The sequence below is a fragment of the Streptopelia decaocto genome (assembly GCF_964273445.1).
Source record: "Streptopelia decaocto genome assembly, chromosome: 4".
Classification (NCBI taxonomy): domain Eukaryota; kingdom Metazoa; phylum Chordata; class Aves; order Columbiformes; family Columbidae; genus Streptopelia; species Streptopelia decaocto.
The window spans coordinates 20518002-20537178 of record NC_138658.1 but is presented as its reverse complement, the minus strand read 5'-3'; the positions used below and the strand labels follow the sequence as shown (position 1 = coordinate 20537178).

The following is a 19177-nucleotide window of genomic DNA, read 5'->3' as shown; positions in this document are numbered from 1 at the left end:
CCATTCATCTGCATTTACTTTAAGAGACACCCCCAAAGATTAATGTTCTCATTAACTATTTATCCTTGGCACAACCAAGAAAACGAAACTTCATATATTCCTTATGATGCTGACAATTAAAAACCTATCTCTTGTTTGCTTCCTTTGCCTCAGAGCTTCAAAAATTCACTGCAAAAAATAGATCACACAGGACTGAAGGAACTACATGAGGTTCCAGAGTGCCCAATAAGTTCTGACCATACTGGGTGACCAGTACCACTCTGAGCTCAGCCCCAGCTGCAGCCCTCGCTCTTTACTCGAAGGATTCATGCAGAAGTTCCTCACTTTCTAGACATATGCTTCTAGTTCTGTGGTATTCATTCGGATCGAAGTCCCAGCAAAAGTCACGTGTGTTTTACAGAAGCAAGTATGGCAAGGATTGCGATCTGTGTTTTATATGCTATAAAAATAAAGTGGGCAGTCTAGAGAAGCTGGACACTGACCATCAATTGTAGAACCAAATTATTAGTTCCAGTTCACTAGGATATACTTTAAAATGAATAAAAAAAAAAAAAAATTAGAACTCCAAAAACAGGCTTACAAAGCCAGAACAGAAATGCACATAATAAAAACAGCTACACTCAATGTTATTTTTCAATTCACAGCTCATACATAGGATCACTTTTATCCACTTGGCCATGCATGACAGACATTAGGGCACATTATAATGATGCCACATTATATTTGACTTTAAAGATGCACAACATGCAAGAGTATGTAACCAAAGCTCAAGATGCAACAACGGCACACGTATAATGCAGTGCTTAAGGATTACACATCATATATAATCAACAAATGTTATTTTTAAAATTAGGAGTTTTTTCTGGGTCTATGTGAATGCTGTTGTTTCTTTCTTGACCACAAGCACTTGTGAAAACAGAGGACTTTCAAAAACCATGACCCATGAAGCAGCCAGGCCTGTCATTTGCTTAACTGATGGCAACAATTGACATTTCTCATTGTAAAAAGGCATTTCTGATTTACATTGTTTTTAAAAGTTATCTTTTGGAATCAGCTACTTAGTCTACTGAAATAATTTTCAAAATATTAATTCCAAAATCTGATTTTGCAAGACCAAAAGTTTGAAGACAGTCTGAAGCATGAGCCAAGAAAGCTGTTTATGCCAAAATGAAGACAGGGAATTCAGCCTCTGAAGTGTAAATCGTTTTCAGAAGTCAGTATTAACCACTGACTATAAGAAGAACATATACATTGTAAATTTTCAAAATTGTACATTGGATACACACTACCTCAAGGAAATTTAGGTTAGAATGAGAGTTCAGGGACAGACTTTACTCCTGCTTTTTTTTTAAAAAAAGAAAGGACTTTAGATGCAGGATGCTTGGTGACTTCTGTATTTGAGAAAGTTATCTGAAAACTTTAATTCTTCCCATGCACTTCAGAACAGCTCAGAGAAAATAAAAATAATGAATTGGCTTAAATATTACATTAAGAATTTATTATTAAGATGTTTTAATGTGTTTGTTGTTTGGTTGTTTTTTTTTTTTTTACACCTCAGTTTAAAATAACACCAAAGCTGGCTATAACACAATGAAAACTCCTCACCCTATTTATAAGCAGAGGATGACTGTGATATGGACTGAGTGTTATCACATGTCGGCATCACATAACTGCAAATTATGCTAAGTGGCCAATCTATTCCTTCCTCGGTGCAAAACTGGACACTGCTTTCCATGTGTGAAGAAGAGATACCTGCACAGCCTGCTGTCTGTACAGGTAAGGACTGTAGGATAAGATGCATGGAGCACAGGTGAGGTCTTGGGGGCAGGGCAAGCCCAACAAAAATGCTGCCTCCACTTGCTAAAAACTACTTGTTGACAGAGACCCAGAAAAAAATGTTTTTAAGGTGTTTTAGCCTGAGGAGCAATCATCTTATTTTTGAATATGCTGTATTCAGTGTGGCTTGACCTACTCATCCTTTCAAGCCGATTCTTTTCCTATCTGCAGGAATCGATATGACCTATTAAACAGATCACTAGGAAAAAAGTGGCAGCAAAACTGCTCTCCCGTGCCAGCAATCCAGGAAAGAAACAGCAAGCATAGTAAAAATGTGGACAGATAAATAAGTGTAGCCAGCTCTATCTTGATTACAGCTATTTCCAGAAAATGGAAGGCCAGAGTCACATAGTTTTTCTATTAAAACTCACAGAACACCATGCAAGACATCTCAAACAAAAAATAGTTTCAGGCAAGTTAATGGCTCTGTGATTAATTGCTCACACGCGTTCCAAGAATGGCTACTGTTCACTCACTGCAGTGGAATCTTTTTACTTTCAAAATCTTCTAATAGCAGGTATTCCTGCCCTTCTTCCGAGAGAAAGGCTGACCCTTGGCTGGTTCACAAACACCGGAAAGATGAGGAAGACAGCATTTAGTATTTCAATACACCTCTCGAATGAGCCAGAACAATAAGAATTTTGGAGAAAGTCTTTGGCTGCATTTTCTTCTTCACGATCCAAATACAAACCTTAAAAATCTCACTAAATGCTGCAGTCGAACAATGCTGTTTCTCAAGTCAGCAGTGATTAGAGCATAAAACTATTTGAGACAAAATACAGCACGATTACTACAGCTGCGAGTGCTGCACCCAACACATTCTCACAACAGTACACGGTGCATTGCATGACACCATAATGAAGCATTTCAAAATTATTTGTTAGTTCTGAAACATCAGAATTCTCTAAAATTTCAGAGAGGCAGCTTGGATACTACTTCTTTCTCAGTTACCTGCCTCACCTGGAAAAGAACCCAAATGCCTTGAAATAAAGTTCAATGGTTCCCAGATTACCTATGAAGTAATATGCAAACTTAAACCAGAAAATGTTCCCTCTTCATATCAGCAACTCTGAAGTCTAAAAGGAAAACATCATAGAAATAAACCATCCAACTAACAATACCTTCCTATTTAATTACATCTGTTAAGCTTTGCACTTTAAGGAAAAAAGGTCCTATACAACCTACTTTTTTTATACGTATGTGTAACACAAATAAACTGTTCCAAGTCTAGAAATTAATAGGAAAATGATGCAGCCATTTATTTTTCCTTCATCTGTAAGGATGTGCATGGGGTAGTGTGCAGTGCCCTCTAACTCGTCATCCTAGTAACATGCTATGCAGATCCAAAGCTCCAATTCCATCAGAAAAGGTCTGTATCCTCTATACTCAGGTCCATATCCAGCAGAATACCTACTGAACCAGGCACGAAACATAAGAAGCTTTTTTAGGTGGAACTGATACTCCAGCATACCTATTATTCTGAATTTTCATTATTACAGCCTTCTTAATAAAAGGACATAGCTATTTACTGAATTTAGTTAAATATAACACACTAATCCCATAAAATTTCCAGGTAATCACAATGCCAGTGTTTCACTGTCTTCAAATATTCCTGTAAAAACATCATTTATTTAAACAATCTCTATGCTCCCAAATACTCGATTCAGTTCTTTCTCAGCCCCCTCACCATTTAATCTCCATTTGGACCTTCTGCCTTCCCCAATCCCCAAATACCTTCTCTCCTGTGTCACCAGAGTCTTCCTGTAGGAATTCCACAGGCCATTCACAGAGTCTACACTTTGCCCCATTTTGTGCAACCTTTTATGGTCTCCTCAGACTTTACTCCCTCTACTTAACCTACACATCACACAACTGCAGAAGTCAGGTCAGAAAGTCAATTACACATCCTGATCTTGGTCATTCCTAAAAGCCACACTTAACATTGAGTTAGAAATCCACGCCATGCCTATCCCTCGCTGGAGCAAAAGGGCACTTAAATGAAAAATCAAGATTTCTCTGCCAAGCAGTTCTGGAAGAGATACCAAAGTTTTGGACAGTTTTTGGCAGGAACAGTGATATACCTCTCAGGCACTATCAGCTTCTAAACGTCACTAAGCAGTGAAACCTTTAACATTGAGAAAGCAGACGCTGAGGGAACTCTGTTTATTTTTTAAGAAAGATTGTAAAGGGTGGATACTTTTCTACCATGTAATCATCAGTAAAGGGAGCAGGAAACTCCTCAGGCACAACAGAGCAAGATAAAAATGCCAAGGGAGCAGAGAGAACATGGCACAGGTAAAACTGGCAGGGCATGAAGGTGTTGATGAAGAAGGCACCACCACTAAAAGGTATGGCCCTAAGGGAGTATGTGAAATACTCATGAAAACACTTTCAAAGCAAGCTTTCCTCAGCCTTCCATGTATTTGTCTGCAATCACAAAAAGAATGTGTCATTTTATTTATTTTTTCTGGAAATACTCCAGCAAATTTTATTTAAATAAGCGCAGAAAAGAGGCTTGCCAGAGAGATTTATAAGGTTCTCCCACAGAATACTCAAGGTTGGAAGCGACCTCCAGAGATTATCTGGTCCAGCTCTTCCAATACCTCTAAGCAATGCTAACTTCAAAGTCAGGTGAAGCTCCTCAGGAGCTTGTCTGGTCAAGTTCATTTATGTTTTCTGGTTTGATTTCTTCTTTTTTTTTTTTTTTAAAGTCTTGGAGGACAGAGACTTGATCAAGTCCTCGGGCAGCCTGCGCAAGGGGTGGCCTGGCCACCACGATCCATTCAGAAAGATCACTGTGGTATTTCTCAGGTAGTTACCATAAATGTCATATCCTCCTATGCAGAGTTTCTGTACATGGATTCAAGTTGGAAGTAGCAGTTGGAAAAATAAATTAGCATTTAATTCAGTAGTTGTTCTCAAATTCATTCCTTAAAATTTCCTGCTGTACACTTCTCTGGAGAACTGTAGGTATACAACTTATTCGGTAAGAAATATGGCTAATTTGAGCTTGGTTTTAGATACCTCTTGTTTGGGAAAAAAATCTAAAGTTCAGGATACAGAAATTAAGTGGTTTAAGTTAAGTGTTCTTAGTTATCATAAAATAATGACCTTTTACTCTCACCTGAGAGTCTGAACCATGCTGCTAATAGCCAACTACTACCATTTGAGGATTGCTATATTCAATGATGTGATAACCTGGCAGGCAATAACGAACATAAGCACATTTTACAGAATCTCTTGCACGGAAACTTTAACTGGTAAAACTAGGGCACCAAATACCGGAACGGAGAAAGGTTAAATTTTTCCATCTTTTTCCAGTCTTAGACTGGACTAAACACACCAGATTGTGGCTAGAGAAAGGGCACTGTTCTTTGTGCCATGGCACATGCCATGCCAAGCACCCCCTGCTCTGTGCCATGCACCACTCCAGGCTGTGACGAAATGCTTGGATCACCGCATTTATCTGATACTTCGTATTGGCAATCCCTGTCCTTGCTTTTGAAGAATGCAATATGGGTCTAGCACTGATCAAACAACTTACTATTGCTAGAAGAAGTTCAAGCATAGAAAGAAAAGAAGCAAAAATTACAAGCAGCTTGCTCCCTGCATACTATGTGCATCCAAATGTTCAATGACTGAGCAATTAAAAAACGTGCTTTTAGCACAAACATTCTTGGCCTGTAATACAAGTGTTACTAAGAAAAAAAAACGTCCCTTACCTCGTAGGTTCAGGTTTTTTACTCTGACAGTTTATTAGCAATAGGTAGTCTTGAGGATCTTCTTGACCAGAGGAAGACTCCAGTGGGGGGATGTTAATAAGCTGATAAGGAGGAGGTAGGGAAGATTCTGCTTGCATGGAAGGTGGTGAAGTGTTGATGGGCAAGGGTAACTCGGCAGATGGTTGTAAAGAACTGACTGGTGGCTTCACAGCATCTGCAAACATAGAGAAAAAGCACAGCAATGAAGAAATAGCCTTAATATGCTACCAAAAAAAATCATTAACACAGGATGAGAAAAGTCAGTTTTATTAATTCAAAATTGTAAAATCAGTGGACATCAGAATATCTGAACATTAACATTTTCTTTGGAGTCTTTCAATTTATATACAAATCTTTATAATCTCTTTATATTTTTTTGGACAGTAATCAATTTCTTAAATATGCCTTGGAAACAGAGGTTATGCCTTATTTAATTACTTATTTAACCGGTTCTCTGGTCACAGAAAGAACAAAGATGCTGACAGCTGCAGTAAGACAGCTAAGAACACAAATCTGTTGTTTTAATCTAGAGGAGACAAAGGCCCATAAGGTTATTACTTGAATATGGTAACCTGAGTCAGCACTTGCATGTATTTATTTGTTTTTGACCAAGGTCACTTGAGCATTTGAGATTAGTCACCAGTCAAGAACTGGCCTCTCTCAATACCCAAAAAGCAAGAGGAAAAACACAGTTTTTGCAACAGAATATCACTTACAACTATAATAACGCAGAGGTGTGACAGGTACCCTGCTCCATTAAGCCCCCCTCATGACATACCCCAGCTTTCTATTTTAGTGAAATAAACAAGGTAGTTATGGTTTGTCGTTGTTCTTTGGTTTTGGTGTTTTGTTTTATTTTTGTTTTGTTTGGGGGGGGGGGGGGGGGGGGGCGGGCTGTGTTTGTTTAGTTGTGGAGTTTAAAAAAACAAAAAACCAAAACAAAAACCCCAAACTTATCTTTATTATTCTTATCCACTTCCTATTCACCTATATTCTAGAGTAACCTCTTTTTTCCTCTAAATACATGTAACCTGACTATTAAATTATCTGGGAGACTGGAAAAATATTGACGCTGTGAAACATTAAAAAATCATTTCACTTTTGCAATGTTTTAATGATACTAAGAATAACATAATTAAGCAAATTGTTCCTCAATTATCAAGGCTCCCTTGTACTTTCAACTCATTGCACATTCCGATTTGCACATCCCAAGAATGGACGCTGATTATTAGCATTGTTTAAATGAACATTATTATTATCCAGAACAGGCTGCTCCTATTAGGTTTAGAGGCCAGCTATACACTACAAAGTAATTTCATCCAGCTTCTGCTTCCCAGCACCGTCCTGGGAAGAACCAGATGAGCAAACCAGAAGGCAGCCCTCCCGCTCCCAGCTCCGTGTGCGCCAGGCACAAGCGATTTAAACGTGGAAATCGAACCAGCAGCACTTGCTTTGAACTCCCATGGCGCACCAGCTCAGAAATGAAATCCACCACACCTATGTGGGTGGAAGAAGTCTAGATGTATGAAAATTCCTCAACTCAACCTACCTGAAAAGGTAGGATCATCTAAAAAAAGGGTTTTGTAAAAGGTTGTGCCTGACCCATCCATCTGACTAGTTAGCAGAACAAAGGCAAAACCAGACTGCACCCAGTGATCACACATGCACAAAAGTAAAATGCTTTCTTTACCACATGCTAAAATATTAAAATATGAGCAATTTTAAGAGAATTTCAAGAGCTTGAAGGAGCACATTTAAGGGACCTACTGATTTAATTCCTCTAATGTCAGGGTTTGATAGCAGGAACAGAGAGGTGTTTGAACGGACCTACCAGGCACGTATCTCTTGCTCCTTCAAAAAAGCTAGTGGGAGAAAGGACAAGTAGCTCTTTGTCTTGTCCCCACCAGAACAGAGGAATGCAAGTCAGTTTGTGCACAAGTAAAAGTGGAGAACAAAGGTTTCCTGCCAGATACACTATCATTTTTTTTGCCATGCTTGCAGACAAGATCCTTAAGGGCTTCGGTGTACCACAGCCCCCACCCCTGTTCCTTGTCCTTGACTACACACGACCTTCCCGTCATCAGATGTGCTTGGTGCCAAGTTCACACGAGGGGAAATCAAGCGGGACGTCCCCACAGCTCCCAGGGGAGACGGGTGTGTCAATCAGACCGCAGGTAGTCAGGAGAGCTCAGCAGGTACGTAGTCAGATGTGCGCCTACGTGAGGCTGGTGTGTTTAAGCAAACCATGCACCAGCGTTCCCAGGAAGAAGAATAACAAGATGCAAGGGTAACTTTCCAGGGGAAAATAAAATCAAGCAGCTTGAAAGAAGACCAATATATCCACTAAGTTTGGAAAAGGAAGGAGTTACTTTTGTGAGCAGGAGTGTGGGGGGAAAAGCATGTGTGTGAGAAAAAGAATCATAGAGTCATTTTGGTTGGAAGAGACCCTCAGGATCATCGAGTCCAACCATAACCTAACTCTAGCATTAAACCATGTCCCTAAGAAACTCATCTAAACGCCTTTTAAACACCTCCAGGGATGGTGACTCCACCACTTCCCTGGGCAGCCTGTTCCAATGCCTGACAAACCTTTCTGGGAAGAATTTTTTTTCCTAATATCCAATCTAAACCTCCCCTGGCACAACTTGAGGCCATTTCCTCTTGTCCTGTCACTTGCTACTTGGGAGAAGAGACCAACACCCTCCACGCTACAACCTCCTTTCAGGTAGCTGTAGACAGCGATAAGGTCTCCCCTCAGCCTCCTTTTCTCCAGGCTAAACAGCCCCAGTTCCCTCAGCTGCTCCTCATCAGATTTGTGCTCCAGGCCCCTCACCAGCTTCCTCTGCACTCTCCCTAGTATTTCAATGTCCTTCTTATGGTGAGGGGCCCAAAACTGAACACAGGATTCAAGGTGGGGCCTCACCAGTGCCGAGTGCGGTGGCACAATCACTTCTCTAGTCCTGCTGGCCACACTATTCCTGAAACAAGGCAGGATGCTGTTGGCCTTTTTGGCCACCTGGGCACACTGCTGGCTCGTGTTCAGCCGGCGGTCAATCAGCACCCCCAGATCCCTAAGAAAAAAGAAGATAAAGGCTGGCTATAACTTGTAGTTGTTGAAAGGCAGCAAGGCAGTGAAGGCCATTAGGCTAAATATACCAGCTCAGCTCCAGTCTCTGAAGGCCAACACGCCACCTCTGATGGTGGCCTGAGCAGAAGCAAACCAGACCAGCCTGCCGTCCTGCCCCCAGCTTCGGGGGCTGTACAGCTCCAGCTGCAACCACAGTCTGTGCTTACCAGCCTCTGACAGACTTCTCTCTGAATTTATCCTACCCCTTTTGAGAACATTTCTATTTCTCACCTCTACTGCATCCTTTGGCAGTGTGTGGCAGTAAAAACAAAAAAAAAACAAAACAAACTTCATTTTAAACCTGCTGCCTGGTAGTTTGTCTTGACATCCTTCAGAGAACCAGTGAACAATCATCTCCCATTCATAGCCCCCATTCCCAATTTTACACAACTTTATCACAACTTTACTGAGTTGGCACTGCTTACTTTTTCTTATTATCAAAGCCATTTAATTGCAGATTTGGTCTCCCTTCACCCTCACCTTTCCTAGCTCCACTGATTCCTTCCTGAGAAGGGAAACCAGCTATTGCATAAAATGCACACAAGAAAACCCACCTGGGAAAGACTTACTGATTTACAAAGGCACAACAGTAATTAATTCTGTTCCTATTCTAGCCATTTGCCTTTTGATTGTTCTTATTAAAGGTGACACTGCCCAGAAGGTTCATGATCTCTTTTCTGAGCAAGTATTTGGAGCCTGTTAATGTTAATGGATCGTTAAGGATACTCTCCTTGTGACAATCTGCCTCATTTATTTTGACACAGATTTCATTTGAAAAAATCCCAAAGTCTTCCTACAGATCTGTTGTGGGGTTTTTTGGTTGACTTATATTTGAGGAGATAGAGCACTAAACTATTAAAATACTAACGTTCTGATCTGAAATTCATCCTCATACAGGCATTTTGTACATATTAAATAGTGCAGGCTAATGCCTGATTTAAAGAACTGCTGAACTCAGTCTAAAGCACTTCACTGCTGGGCTACTTCTTACCTGCTTTACACATCCAAGTTATATCAAAATTGACTATGAAGAAAACAGAAACGCTAACGACTTTCATCACTAAGCAAATAAATGCTGTTTGCCTATCTGTACCCTCTCAAACATTTTCTTTACCCTTATAGGAAGGAAAGGCTTTATCCCAGCAGCCTACTGTGATTTCAAAGAGCGCAATCATCAGCTCGCTCTGTTTTGGACGAGCAGATTCGCAGGGAAGCGGTCGGTCATCTGCACACCAAAGAGCGTTCCAAGGCGCTCCGCTTGTTCCCAGAGCTCAGACACTCAGACTGCTTTGAAATAACTGGGAGTTCGAAAAACATCCAGAATATTTAACATGCAAATGAGCATAACAAGAATCCCATTTTGTTTTTGTAATTCCTGCACTCAGTACAGCCAGAACAAGCAGCTTTCTCAAAACAGCACAAGAGTTTTATCTTTTCTTAGTTTAAGAGAAGTTACAGGCATTACCTTTGCTAAAATTCACACTTTTTTCCTCATAACCATTTTTGTATTTGCATTGCTAATAACAATCACATAATTGAGGTAAAGAAAACTTTTTTTTGAACAAGAATAATAAAAGGCTTCCCTGTCTTCCGTCTTAACTATATAAAGCTTCCTTATTCCACGTGTTCCTATTTGTGCTTTATGAACAATCTAGAAGATTTGAGTGTGGGAGTTTGCATTTAGGGTTGGTTGTGTTCTGAAGAGACTTTTTGCTGTTGCCCTTTGTTGGTTTGTTGATTTTTTGTTTTGGGGTTTGTTTTGTTGGGGTTTTATTTTTTGTTGTTGTTTTTGTTGTTTTTTTTGTGTTTTTTTAATGAGAGCAAAAATTACGTTGCTTTCCACGTTATGATATACAGACTCTTAATATTCTAATTATGTAAATACTTGACGTTCTCAAAGTGAACAAAATGCAGAAACTGCATTACAGCAAGCACTTCTTTCAATGTCAAAATTGCAGTCAAAGTCAGGAAATGCATTATTTGCAGATAATAGGTAGAAAGACTAAAATAGAAAGGGGATTTTCCTATAGTAACAGTGAATCAGCAACAGATAAGCAATCACATGATTCTACTATTCTTCCGAGATGTTTCATTCAATCCATTTACTATGATGCAGATGTTATCATTAAAACAACTAATAGCAAACAAAATATTGAACAAAAATTTACAGATGCAACAGTGGAAGCCATAATAAAAAAAAAAACAAAACCTTCACTTTAATCCTTAAAAGGGCTTTTTTTTTTTTTTAATTGAGTCATTGTCTATGCTGCTTAATGCGATGAGATATATCCTGAAAGACACCGCTGGAGTTTCCTCTAGTGTCAGGTTTTACACGGTCTCAAATGGAAGAGCCTGGAACCCAAAGGGACACACGTGTACCTGTGCATGCACACAGCGCAAACGCGTGTACGCTGACGGGCGCAGACAGACGAGCACCAGCTCTGTTCGAACACTTAACTCTAGAGACACGAGCCAGATCCAGCCCAGAAGATGCACGGACACGTTAGTCCGGGTTTGGCAGCACAACAATCTTTGCTAAGAGGTTTTCCGCATAAATGATGAGCTTACAATCAATATGAAGTCCATGCAGTGAGACTCAAATCTGAACGTTTCAGCTATACCCAGAGAAAATCCTTTTAAACCCTTTAATAACAAGTCCCTGTGCATTTTGTAAGTTTGAGATTATATTAAACTAAAACCCCAAAGTCCCTCTTCTCTCTTTTTCTGAGGATAAGCATTATAGGCTGTTAAAGAACACTAATGAAGCATTCAGTAGTTGCTCACTGTCTATTAGGCTCAGAACAACCTTGCCTCCTGCATCTGAACCAGAAACATGACTGACCGTTCTAAGTTCACGTCACATGCTGAAGTTCCCAGCTTTCAGAAATCACAGCTAAAATTTAGTACTTTCTATCTGCAGTTCATATATAATTCTAAGATGAGCTTTTGGTTACCCATTTAAAATTCAAAAATACCAAAAGCATTTCCACTCAGAATCTCTTCCCCCACTCCACCTGCAAATTTCTTTTGATGTCTATTCACTCAAAGCAGGGGGTGGGGGAAGGAAACATATGTAGCCCGTTCTCTGCATCTTCAGATGGTTTGCAGGCTGGGTGAACACAGGAAATAAAAAATAAAAATCAAGGAACCCTGTTAGAGACTAATTCTGCAGCTGCTTGTGAAGAGAAACAGTGCAACGCACCGCGTTAATAAAGTTTGGGGTTTTTTCTTCACTATTTTAGCGAAGCCCAGAGCTTTCCTCAGCACAGCCAGCTGCTATAGCCCCAGGGGGAGCATACCCAGCCAGGGCTGTGGCACAGCACACTGTCTAGAACCACTGGCACCTCTGGCTTTAATGCTCCACATCGTGCCCCACAGCATCTCACTGCTTGATCACCAGCAATCTGCAGAACAGCTTTCCAACCCGCCCTCTTGCAAGCCCTTTCTCCTGGCAACTCTCCAGGCGATGGTAAGGCCACAAAAGGTGTCCAGCAGGAACCCAAGGGAATATTAAGCTAATCACTGATGTATATTAGACTCAGTCTTTTCCTCAAGGAAAGAGTAGAATTACCTTCCATATGATTTTTTGTCACATGCAGCTGGCGACTTAAGATAAAAACCCCAAACGAAAAATTAAGATTCTGACTGTGCTCCCAATAGTAAATTACATATTTTTAACATATGCCCTTTTTCCTCACATATTTGTAAGGGAAGACAAACTGTTGCAGATTTTCTGCTCTACTCATCATCTCTTGTAGCCACCCAGCCTTTAACCACATCATCAGAGGTCAAAGGTATCTTAGTCTCTGCTGTCTTCTATTTCTCCTTCACATAACAAGCAATAATTATCTCAGATTTGCTTCCCTTTACTTTGTTTTTAGGCACCAGCTACCACCTCTACCAAACCTACCATGCCTAGTCTTGGGTCCTTCCCTGGTCCTGTTTCGCCTGATTTTATTATTGCTCTGCAATTTTGCCGGATGAAATATTGTAATTCTGACTCCCTCTTCCTGGGGATACCACCCTCAAAGGAGAAAAAACAAAACCAAGCAAAAATGAAAAAAACACACACAATCGACACATATGTACATACATCTCAGTGGCCATTATTCTCCACCTTTGCTTCCTCAAAGCAAGCAACCCGAAAAGCCTCCACAAAAAGGGATACCAAAAAATCTCAGTTTGTAATTAAGTACGTCATCTCTACTGTGCAGTCCTTCCTATTATCACATGCATTAAAACAAGCCAACCCTCTAGACCTAAATGTGTCTAAACTCCTACAGTACTAAAATTACATTTGGCCCTTTAAAGGCAATTGTGAGCCTGATGTGGCCCTGTGAAAATGAATCTGACACCTGCTGAAACAGACTGTTTTCACTGCATATTGAAAGAAGGGTAACAAATTCCCATTTTGCTATACCATTCTTGCCTCATTCATACCCACTGAGAACTTTGCTGTAAAGACTTTAAGCTTGTTACTCTATCATTGTACTTCTCTCTACGTTCCTCCAGAGCCTCCCTTCCTTCATCTAAAAGCCCAGGCTACTTCTCCTCACTTTGGAGCCTTTTCATGATCAAAGTCCCTAATATTCATCACAGGTTATCGAGATGGTAATTTTGATTTGCCAAGTGCACTAGGCTTTATTATCCACTTGTTGAAAGCTGTCAAGGGACAACATTTTTGCTTTCTTACAGGCAGACCCTTCATGCAGGAAGGTCACCCTAAACACACAGTGATGGCGTGAATTTTGGGGTTGTCCTATGCAGGGACATGAGTTGGACTTGATGATTCTTGTGAGTCCCTTCCAACTCAGGACATTGTACGATTCTACCTCCGATGCCCACTGTTCCTCTACCAAAGACCTCTTGAAGATTTATTCTCAATAAACCCAGAGTCCAACAACAGTCCAACAGCTGAAGCTGTAAGACCGCTTAACTGTCACAATGGTCAAAACCGCCTTACTTGCCTTCACTCCTTCCCATGCCTCCACTCCTGTGTTGACGCCTCTTATTACAGGTAGTAAGTTCTGAGTGGCAAAGCCTGTTTTCTGTTCCACCCCTGTGTTACAGGTGGCACAGATGTACCCTGATCTGAAATGGAGATCCTCTCTGCAGCGCAGCAGCAGTGATGCCTGACCATCCAGTATGAGGGAACACACAAGGAATAAGGATCAGAAGGTGGAGTTACATTCACCCTGCCAGTCACTGATACCGCACCCAAGCTATCACCAACCTGCAGTGCATGCATGATCAGGATACGATTTAAAAAGTTATTTGAAAGTAACTTCACTGTTCAAAATGCAGAGGGCATGAGAGGCAAATACCAAATAGCATCTGCCTGAACAGAAATACTGCAGACTTTGAAAGAGTTATGTGTAAAGCAAGCCATAGCTCTCGCAAAGCACGGTCCTTAGGATGACAGAAACTACCACATTAATTATTTTTGTAAATGTAACTGTAGATTTCAGCGTCTTGTTCTTCCCTTTTCTTTTTCTTCTGCTTTACTTGGTTATTTCTTCTGGTTTACTTTGTTATTGCTATCTTTATTCAAATGAATACATGCAAGTTAAATGTTTGCATATAGTAGGATTATTTCCTCCTTCCCCTGCCCTGCCAAGCATGCAATTCATTAAATTACAGGAACGTGTAGCTGGAGCACGTATAAAACATTCATCACAGGTGTCTACTGAATTCGAGGGAAGGGCTTTCACAGCCTATGCTTAAATATCCTTAGAAGGTTTTTCCTTAATAGTTACATCCCTCACAGAAAAAATAAACAAACTACTTATCTCTTCTGATAACAACTGATCCATGTCCTGCTTATCACAGCTTTTTATATTTTGAAAGTCAGCTCTTCCCTCAATATTTTCTTTCTGGGAAAGACAAATCTCTCAACCTTTTTCCTCATTGATTTCTTTTTAAGAAATCCATTTTCTCTGTTTTTACTGTTCTTTAAACATTTATCCTCATCCTTCTGGAAGCTCAGGCCACAGTATTACAGCTGAGGTCTCCACAGCTGCAGGCACAGAACAGTCATCTCCCATGTCCATTTAGCCTCAGCATCCTACAAAGCCTCACTGGAGTTCAAAGCACACAAAACACTGGCAATACATTTTTGCTTATAGTTATATTTTCACCTCTAAATGACCTATTATATTATGATCTTACAAAGAAAATACAAACATTAAAAGTGCAGTATGAAACTCAGTGGCCAACCTAAAACACATGCTCATGTGCAGCTGCCCCACCTTTGCACATGCATTTTAGAAAGATGCTACAGAAACAAACATTTTACAGCTTCCATTTGAAAACACAAAACATTAGCTTATGAAAGCATACAATGTACCAATAAATTTCTTTACAGGGGTAGAAGGATTATTTAGCTTATTTTAAAAAATTATTTCTTTCATGCTTCTAAGTTGAGTCCTAAATCAGTATAAGCCCCACCTTAAAAGAAAGTCCCTATATAAAGCCATATAATATAATTGTGATGTAATCATTACAGATAACACTATACTATGATGCAATCAGAAAGCAGAAGACTCAACGGCTTGTAAAAATAACTAAGGAACATGAATTTACCTACTCTGTCAAAATACAGATGTAACACTACAGATGTCCAGAATGAATGGATTTCATGTGCATAAAACAGTTTCTAATTGGAAGGTCACAATGAAGCATTAGATAATTAGAAATTACTGCCAATACTCATTTTTAAGTAAAACAAAACACAAACTTATCATCACAGGAATTTCTGAGTCTTCACAGAGTACAGAAGCAGCAGCTCAGAGCTGGTCTGAAGGGACCTTTATTTCTTCTGTCTCTTCACAGTTATGACGAACTCTTTCTCCCTCATTCCTCCCAGTCCAAAACCAAGAACTGCATATTCATTTTCTAGTAGTACTAACCACCACCACCTCATCATTTTTCTCTTTGTAAATCCAAGGAGGCAATTGGACTGGGCTTCCAAATGAAGAGCAGAAGGAGCCATAGGCAAGTGGTACCCCCAGTCGTTAGTCAAGTAAAGGGTGCCAATGACAGCCAGCCTTCACATAACTAGACTAGTAATAGTCTGGCAAGAGACATTCTGTTATTCTCCGTACAGTCTCTTTCTGTTCAGTTCCATATTACAGTAACAGTGCTTTTTGTTGTTTGCAGTGCATTTCACCTATTCTTTAAATTCTCAAAATAAACTGCAGGCTAACACTGACTTTATAAAGTACGTTTATGACTCGGTTTTCCATTATTATGAAGATTTACCTCATTAAAACAAGAACTTGGCGATACACAGACACTCAGCAACTGATTTTCCTTTTTTAATTCTTCATCACCACATTGCAGGACACTACTAAACCCATAAAACAGGCAGTACGGTCAGCTCTCAGCTATGTAAAAGCGCTAGGGTAATTCAGACAAAGCTAAAACGCCAAAGACAGAAGATGCAATGAGAACACAATGGCAATAAGTTACTGATACAACTGACCGAAGCAAAAACCAGTTTTGGCCTGAACAGCCCGTGAGGGCACTGATAGTTGTCACTGCATTCATAGCATGTTTCATCCTCAGCTTAACAGAAGATGCAACACCAACAGAAAAGTACGGATGAGCAACACAGCAGCTCTCAGCAAGGAAAGGTCTCATGGCTTTGGGGTAACCCTACCTCTCCGTTCAATGAACACGTGCTCCTTTGCACTCTCACAGACACAAGAGCTGCCAGGTAAACATGTTTCCTCCTCACTCCCCAGATTCCTAGTTTGTCCCCAGAACCCCTGATTTCTGAACATCTCCTGCCCACCTGCCTCCCTCTCTGCCATACATACAGGGTGCCTGGCAGACACTGAATCACTGCTGAATCACACGGCAATTGCTCTTGAAAACGTGCTGTGGGTGGTCTCGGTTGTGTTCCAGATGTCACAAAAACATGCTGGAACTGTCAAAACAAGCACTCTTCACTGAATTTGCTATTAGGGTGGTAATTCGTAGACAAGTTTTTTGTGACAGAATTTTAATTCAAAACTGGAATAAGGAGAAAGAAAAGTGCCCCTTTGCTGGCAGCAACAGTATTTTTCAGTCATTTTTGAAAATTTGGCTGGAGTAACCAAAGCAAGCCTTTTTTTCCCCACCTCTCTAAATCCACAATCATAAAAAAACCCAGGGATTTAATTCTAGCCCCTTCAGTCAGGCATGATTTATAACCCTCTTATTGCTCCTATTTAATCTTTTCTTGCGACTGTGCACAGAGCTACAGCCAGTCATGCAACCCACTGATCTCCACAAGGAATGCAGGAATAATAAGTAAATAAACAAGGATGGATTCAGGAAAAGCAATGCCCACAAGGTATTTGTACGAATTAAACACACCACCCTGTTTCCTACGAGCTGCTTTCATACAACACCTACTTTGGTAGGATTAGAGCTGGATAGTGGAGGACTATGAGTTATTTTTTGTTTGTTCTGGCCAGTGGGGGGTTGATTTTTTTTTTTTCAAGTTGCAAAGCAGACAGAGAAATGGTAATTCTAGAAACCTGACATTTTGCACTGATTCCTGCTTGCATAACCATACGTTTCTACACCAAATAGGATTCCTTTGATGGTTATGATGAACTTCTGTTTTGCATGATTTTACTTAAAAGATTTTTCCCAATACTCTCAAGACCTAACATCATGTCAAACATAAGAGCATCATCTAAGTTCTACAGCTCACTTAATTTGTAACAAATTCTTAGTATCTCCCTCTGTTCTGCTTATTTTTTTTAGAGTAGCAAGAAGTTTCACAACCAATGCATACAAGTTTTAAAACATAATGCCAGCTAAAGATAGCCACCTCATCTTTGAAACATTCTTTGTGTGTAGGCATTGCACTTTCTCAGAAAATACAACAGAACTTACCCTCATCTGTAGGGTTGAACCCACAGATATCACAGATACATCGAACCCACTTATTCATCTCCTCCTCGCTGTCTGCTACCAAATAGAAAACTCTGTCTATAGTGTTGATATCAAAAATATAGCTGTTTTCAAACTCTTTTTTGTTGAACGTTAATCCAGCATCCACTTGTTGACACAAATTTAAGTCAATAATACGGATTGGTTTCTTGGCATGGTCATTTTTGTAGTATTCCAATACATCTGGATCCCCTGTCAAACGGCCGCTGCGAAGCACAAACCATCTCCTCTTCCACGCCTGAAAATTGGAGAGAGAAAAAAAGGAGAAAAATTAGAAGTAGGAAAAAATACTTTAAGGCTGTTACCTTTTGTGTAAGGTTTCAACCTTGGTTGAACTCAGTAATAATAAGTAGTTCAATTGTAATTCGAAGAGATTACACACCAGTTACCTATATTTGACACAATCTATTTATGTGTTGTTACAGCAGCAGACTAGAGGATTAGTGAATCTGTATTTTAAAGTTTATTACTTCTGTATTTGAGCTTTGCTTTTAAGAAGGGACATATAATTAAGTCACTGTTTACAAAATGAGAACGGACATATCCAGCAAAGAAGAAAAGGAGTGGAGGGGACCAGGAGAGGGGGAAAAAAAGCATGCACACGCAAAACAAACTTCTGGAGGAAGCTGACATAGGCATAATAAAATATAACTAATAAACTATGTATGTAAACTATAATAAGCTAATAAAATATAACTAATATAGTGTCTTGTTTCCAATATCTGCTGCTTTGGGCTCATGCACTTTAACTCCGACTTTTGCACTGATACTCATTGATAGCGGCCTGCATTTAAAGGACAGACATTGTTCATACCATATGCTCACCCTGATGTTAGGGGAACTCTGCACTCAGAACCTCGTAATATTTCTAAAATAGCACTCCTTACAGAAGTAGTACTGCACTACTATTTTGGAGAACGTTAGAGATGGGTAGAATGACCAAATGTTTTAGTTTTACTGCATGCAAACAGTCTCTGTGAAAAGCACATCCACAGAAGAAACAGATTTCCCAGCCGGACGCTGTGTTTGTTACACCAACCTTCCCGCCGCTGCAGACAGAAAGCTGGTCAGGGAGAAAAGCACAATCAAAATGCCTCATCTTCCAACTAACCCCCGCATGGCCTTTCACTCCTATGGGCCTCCACCACCTGGCGTAACTCCCTCCCAAGATGCTAACTCAAACCAAGAGGCTTGCATACAACTGCCCTGGTGTTACCAACAGCAACCTTACTGCCCCACTTGGCCGTGTTTTGGTTCCTCAGCTCTCGCAGCAATACAGCATCCTACGCTATAGGCTTTCTTCTATGCACAAATGCCAGTACAGTGGGCACGGTAGAAGAAATCAGACGTTCTGCCATGGCCCACGAGATGAGGTGCGCTGTGTTCACAGTTAGAAAGCCTGGATGCAGTGGAGAGCCATCCCTCGTTTGTTCATTTGAGTTTTCTTTACACTTTTTAGCAAACTTGGAGATGAAGACAAATCAATGCAGTCGCCACCACCTGTGCC

The 19177-nt window shown here is 40.3% G+C and overlaps 1 protein-coding gene across 6 annotated transcripts in view; it reads right to left on the bottom strand.

Annotated features, from left to right (window-relative positions):
• Positions 1 to 19177, bottom strand: part of GAB1 (GRB2 associated binding protein 1) — a 103387-nt gene that overhangs the window by 25477 nt on the left and 58733 nt on the right. For 4 of the 6 annotated variants that reach the window (XM_082051101.1, XM_082051104.1, XM_082051100.1 and 1 more), the window contains exons 2-4: positions 17614 to 17908; positions 5559 to 5772; positions 2313 to 2393 (exon numbers count right to left, since the gene is read on the bottom strand). In XM_082051101.1, the coding sequence (XP_081907227.1) occupies positions 2313 to 2393; positions 5559 to 5772; positions 17614 to 17908 (590 nt within the window). The remainder of the gene's footprint in view (positions 1 to 2312; positions 2394 to 5558; positions 5773 to 17613; positions 17909 to 19177) is intronic. The other 2 variants (XM_082051102.1, XM_082051105.1) reach the window with 1 other exon arrangement.